The following is a 6,000-nucleotide window of genomic DNA, read 5'->3' as shown; positions in this document are numbered from 1 at the left end:
TTTCTTACCCATCTATATGTTACAACTTTGCCTTACCCTTCACCAGCAATTATAATGTTCTATTACGTACTGTTTGACATTGCTAGTATACCACCATAACAAAAAAAACAGCACCACGGGCCTTTAAAAATGGAACACAGTTCTTTAATGAATGAGCCTTGACAAAAAGACCCGACACGGGCCGTGTTTCGGTGACTAGCACCTGCGTCAGGGGTCACAGTGATGACGTGGAAAACTTGGGGAATAACTCGAATATATTCCTCTACAATATATTATTCCTTACCCCACGTCTCATGTAGTAAAAGCTACAAAGCACCAAGGCACTTTTACTACATGAGACGTGGGGTAAGGAATAATATATTGTAGAGGAATATATTCGAGTTATTCCCCAAGTTTTCCACGTCATCACTGTGACCCCTGACGCAGGTGCTAGTCACCGAAACACGGCCCGTGTCGGGTCTTTTTGTCAAGGCTCATTCATTAAAGAACTGTGTTCCATTTTTAAAGGCCCGTGGTGCTGTTTTTTTTGTTTGGACTTTAGTTTGTACTTTGTTCCCTCTCTTTTGTTACATCCTAGTATACCACCATGCCATACTTTGTATTGTTTTCGAATATTTTTACTGCTGTAATTACCTATTGCTCATGTTTGATCTATTCTTACTGTACACCGCCTTGAGTGAACTCCTTCAAAAAGGCGGTAAATAAATCCAAATAAAAATAAATAAAAAAATAAAATAAAATAAGCTTCCTTCACACACACCCCCTTCTACAGAACAGGGACAACACTGGCAGCAGCAAACTTCTCTCACACACACCCTTCTACTGAACAGGGATAGCACAGGCACTCACAAACCCCTTTCTACAGAACAGGGACAGCACAAGCTTCTCTCACCCCCCCCCCCCCCCCCCCCCCATATAACACAGGCAGCTTTACTAGAAACTGTCCTCACACAGCTGGCAAAACTACTTGCACAAGTAAGTGCTAGTGAAATGAAGGTATCTTTTTAGGAATCAGATCTGAGAAATTAAAAAAAAGTGTGGAGTTTTGCAGCAGAGCACACCTAAGCAGCCCCGTGACCAGGGACTGGCGGGTCTCTGCCGTCTCGGTGGGAGGTCTCGTTTCAAGGCAGCAGAGACTAGTAACCTTATTGTTCACACGTCTCCCGCAGTCATTGCCTCCCGAGCAGCAGAGGAAAAGAGCCGTTTCCTGTTATTCTCCATTCATCTCCCTCCCGAGCGCTGCTGCAGCTTCAGGGATGGCGCTCTGCAGACTTCGCCGAGCCCTGCAGCTCGCGGGCTTGCTTCTGTGGTGGGGTAAGTGCTCCGCGCGACAGGGCTGCGCGCGCCACGGGGATTGTTGTTGTTGCTGTTGCCACTTTTTTCCCGCGTGTTCTACAGTGAGGGAGAGTCTTTCCCCTCCCCCCCTTTCCCACAGCCAGACCATCAGTGTGTGGAGACACCGATCGCTGCCACAAAGAGTTTTCGGGGCTGGGGAAGTTTTGCTTTATTTGTTGAAATACTAGGTAGAGGAATTGATAGGCTGGGAGTTCACAGTTCTTTCCCAAATACATTTGCAAGGAAACTTGCGGGGAGGGGGGATAAGCACCAGCACCACTGCACCTCTGCCTTTGGGATACCCGACAGAGACTACTCCAGAGGGTCATCCTCTTGTTCATATTCGTCCTTCTTTGAAAGGAAGGATCTGGAAACACTTTTCCATATCCTACTCCAGTGGTTCCCAAATGTGGATCTGGAGGCACCCCTGCCAGTCAGATTTGCAGGATATCCACAATGAATATTCTTGGCATGCAGTGGAAGCAGTGCAAGGAAATCGCTCTCGAATCTTCTTTATGGATATCCTGAAAGCCTGACTGGCTGGGGTACCTCCAGGGCCACTGGAGCCACTGCCCCTAGTCTGGGCACCACCCGAACTCTCATCCACGCTCTCATTACCTCTCGCCTTGACTACTGTAACCTACTGCTCACTGGCCTCCCACTTAACCCCCCTTCAATCCGTTCAGAACTCTGCTGCACGTCTTATATTCTGCCAGAACCGATATACTCATATCACCCCTCTCCTTAGGTCACTTCACTGGCTTCCGATCAGATACCACATTCAGTTCAAGCTTCTCCTTCTTACCTACAAATGCACTCAGTATGCAGCCCCTCAGTACCTCTCTACCCTCATCTCCCCTTACGTTCCCGCCCGAAACCTCCGCTCACAGGACAAATCCCTCCTCTCAGTACCCTTCTCCACCACCACCAACTCCAGGCTCCGCCCATTCTGCCTCGCCTCACCCTATGCTTGGAATAAACTTCCAGAGCCCTTACGCCAAGCCCCCTCCCTACCCATCTTCAAATCCTTACTCAAAGCCCACCTCTTCAATGTTGCTTTCGGCACCTAACCTCTATACCTTTCAGGAAATCTTGACTGCCCCAATTTGATGACCCCCTACTTGACTAATTGTACATTTGTCCTTTAGATTGTAAGCTCTTTGAGCAGGGACTGTCCTTCTATGTTGAATTGTACAGCGCTGCGTAACCCTAGTAGCGCTTTAGAAATGTTAAATAGTAGTAGTAGTAGTCCCACACACAGGTTTGACAGTTTTAACATTTTCTTTGATGTCACTGAAACCCGCTCACTGGTTCAAAATGTAGTGCCAAACTGAAACTGCCTTGATGGACCCATACAGTTGGTGGAGACAAAAAAAAACAAAAACCACCCAACAATAAAACTGGTGGAACTGGAAAAAAAAAGAAGTGGGACATACACTTTTCTAAAGGGGCGAAAGGATTACTTTCTTTTTAAACAGTGGCTTCTGATCAAAATAGCACTGGAATTACTTTTTTCCATCTCTAAGAAGGTAAGGGAGGGGGTAGGTTACTCACACTAGGGTAGTTACAGCCTTACTGGGCACTGGAGAGCAGAAGCGGAGCCAGGTTGACGGCACGGGGGAAGCGAAAGCGGCATGAGAGCGGACTTCTGCCGGCACTGGCACACATTTTCAATGCAACACGTTGAGAAAAAAGTAGGCGTCGGTACCGGCAGAACTCCGTTTGGGGGAGCAGCCGCTCCCCTGGCACCCCCTCCCTAGCGTAGCCACTGCTGGAGAGACTGGGTGGGTCACATTTACCATGTCCTAAAGGAACTTCATTGGATACCTTTCAACTACTGGATCAGATATGGAATCATGATCCTGTCATTCATATCTCTGCTTACTGACCAATTGTGCTTGGTGTGATTGTTTCTTTCCTTTATATTTTTTGGGTGTTCTTTTCCTTTTTCTTGTGTTTTTAATTATTTTGTAAATGGCTTTGATTTATTTGCTAAAAAAGAGTGATTCATCAAGTCTGAATAAACGTTTATTTTATTTATTTATTGCATTTGTATCCGGCATTTTCCCACCTCTTGGTAGGTCCAATGTAGCTTACATGGAACAATGGGGCAGTTGGAAGGTATCAGTGGAGATAACAGTTCAATAGAGATAGCGAGAGTTCGTAGAGGTCTCTTGCAGAGGTACTTGAGCCAGAAGAATTACTGTGGTTTATATGCTTCACTGTTGGAGACTTACAATAAACATAAACCCAAGTACTTAGCTGTGCTTTTGGTCTGGGACTCCTCAGTTTAGCTTGAACTCTTCCTGACAATTCTTGCCTTTCTTCCTCAAAGATTCAACAAGTCCATTCATTGTGCATCATTTACTGTAGTTACATTGCACCTTACCCCTGCAACGCCATCCCTACAGATCCGAGAGTTAAAACTCCCCTATTCTGCTCTGAAATCTGGTGTAAAAACTTGGCTTTCTGTTTGACATCTAATCCATAGAAATAAAACAAAATAAAACATGAAAAAGAAAATAAGATGATATCTTTTTTATTGGACATAACTTAGTACATTTCTTGATTAGCTTTCGAAGGTTGCCCTTCTTCGTCAGATCGGAAATAAGCAAATCTTAGTAGATGACAGTATATATAAGTGAGACATCAAAACATTTCAGTGCCAGTCTAACAGGGTGGGGATGGAGGTGGATGGGTGAGACAGGGGGATATGCATGGAGACAGGAGAGTGACAAACAATGCAGTACAATTTACAATTTTATGGCTTATAATGGGCAAGAAAGCCCAGATCTCTGTTAAGTCCTGTCTGGTGGGTGTCAAAATATTTAATCATTCTGACTTCAAAGGTCTTACGTTCCTGTATTGTTTTAAAGTTACCTTTCAGGATTCTTACTATGAAATCACTAGTACAGTGTTCTGTTTGACATCTAGAATCACCAGCAATCAATACACCCGCAGGCTGACTGATACTTGCAGGCCTCTTCAACTGTTCTTGAGTTTTTCTGTCCTTCCGGTGTTTCTTTCTTGTAACTTTCTTCTCCTCATCCTTGATTGTTGCTTTTTTTCATGCAGCCTGCTGTGTTGTATGGTAGAGACCTGCACGGGAACGGGGTTTGCAGGAATCCTATGGAACCCGCGAGATTTCCATGGGGACGGATGCAGTTCTACGGGGATTCCGTGGGGACGGAAGCAGTTCCTGTGGGGTTCCCGTGGGGACGGAAGAGTTCCTGGGGGGTTCCTGTGGGGACGGAAGAGTTCCTGGGGGGTTCCTGTGGAAGTGTATGCTGCACTTGAGTCAGCCTTTCACCTAGTACCAAGTTCTTTGAATGCTGTCTTCTCCTCCTCCTTGCTTTAACAGCTCAGATGCGGAAAGTCTCCATTAAGGAGGTGGTAGAGACACAAATGGTGATGAAATTCAAAAAGGCATGGGATGAACACAGAGGATCTCTAATTAGAAAATAGATGTGTCGAGTGACGCTTAGATGGCGACTCTGGCTGTGATGAACTAGGGCCGATACCAGGCAGACTTGTACGGTTTGTGTCTCATATATGGCAATCTGGTTTAGGATGGGCTGGAAAGGGCTTAGACAGCTACTTTAGTGGCTGGAACATGAGGACAGTGCTGGACAGACTTTTATGGTCTGTGTCCCGCAAATGAGAAGATGAATAGACTGGAGTGGGCTTCGAGGTCAACTCCAGCAGTTGGAACATAAGGATAGGGTCAGGCAGACTTCTATGGTCTATGTCTCGGAAACGCCACTGAAAGACCATAATCAAGTATATAATATCACATTCATTGTTGATTTAATCATGAATTGATAATGAGTGTGACTATTGAGCAGACTGGATGGACCGTTCTAGTTTTTATTTGACTTACTATGTTACTATTAATCCTCTTTGCTCCCAGGCTGATGCGCAGAACTCAGCTCTGACATAGGCACGAGCATCAGATGTCACCTGACCTGGCGTGTGCATGTGGTGACCTTTTAGCACACAGTGCCAGTGAATCAAAGTCTTATCAGTGTGCACTAGAGTGTTCCAGGTTCCAACTTCTGATCCTTCTTGCCTGCAGTGCTGTAGCTTGAACCCAGAGAGAGACTGAGAGAGTTGACCGGAATTTTTTTTATGTACTATTAAATTCTTGCGGGACTGCGAGTTACATTCTTGTGGGATGGGTGGGGACAGGTAATATTCCATTGGGGATGGGCGGGGACGGGTACGATTCCAGTGTGGCTCTGCTCAGCAAATGTCCTGGCTGCCACTAGTAAGCTGACCACATGTAAAGGGCAATTGCCTTTAGTTTAGCCAATGCTACAAATCACCACCAGCTTGTGTAATAAACTTATATCTTCTCATAGTTTCCTTGAGATGATAACTGTATATTAAACAATAGAAACCTCAAAGCTTCCCAGCAAGGAAATTCGGATCAAGAAAGTATTCGGAAGTATTTGTTTCTGAAGTAGCGAGCCCCAGTGAAACAAGGTTCTGTTGTGGAAAAATCTTTTACTCGTTTGATGTTAATGTCGGCAGCACATTGAAGACAGGATGGCTGAAAGCTTCTAGACAACGACATGTGAATTAGAAGTTTGTATTCTTCTCCTGTCAGGTAAGTACAAGTTGGTGACCTTTCTTTGTTATGTCTTTTTGATGCAGGCCCGCTGA

General features: G+C 45.3%; 1 protein-coding gene across 2 annotated transcripts in view; it reads left to right on the top strand.

Moving 5' to 3' along the window:
- Positions 1 to 1,140: 1,140 nt before the first annotated feature.
- The window catches only part of RAMP2 (receptor activity modifying protein 2), a 44,137-nt gene continuing 39,277 nt past the window's right edge, over positions 1,141 to 6,000 (top strand). Inside the window, exon 1 of one of the 2 annotated variants that reach the window (XM_030220732.1) lies at positions 1,141 to 1,314. In XM_030220732.1, the coding sequence (XP_030076592.1) occupies positions 1,257 to 1,314 (58 nt within the window). In that variant the 5' untranslated portion in view covers positions 1,141 to 1,256. The remainder of the gene's footprint in view (positions 1,315 to 6,000) is intronic. The other variant, XM_030220730.1, reaches the window with a different exon arrangement.

This window comes from Microcaecilia unicolor, chromosome 12 (genome assembly GCF_901765095.1).
Source record: "Microcaecilia unicolor chromosome 12, aMicUni1.1, whole genome shotgun sequence".
Lineage (NCBI taxonomy): Eukaryota > Metazoa > Chordata > Amphibia > Gymnophiona > Siphonopidae > Microcaecilia > Microcaecilia unicolor.
Note: the sequence above shows the minus strand (reverse complement) of the source record. Positions and strands in the feature narration are given on the sequence as shown.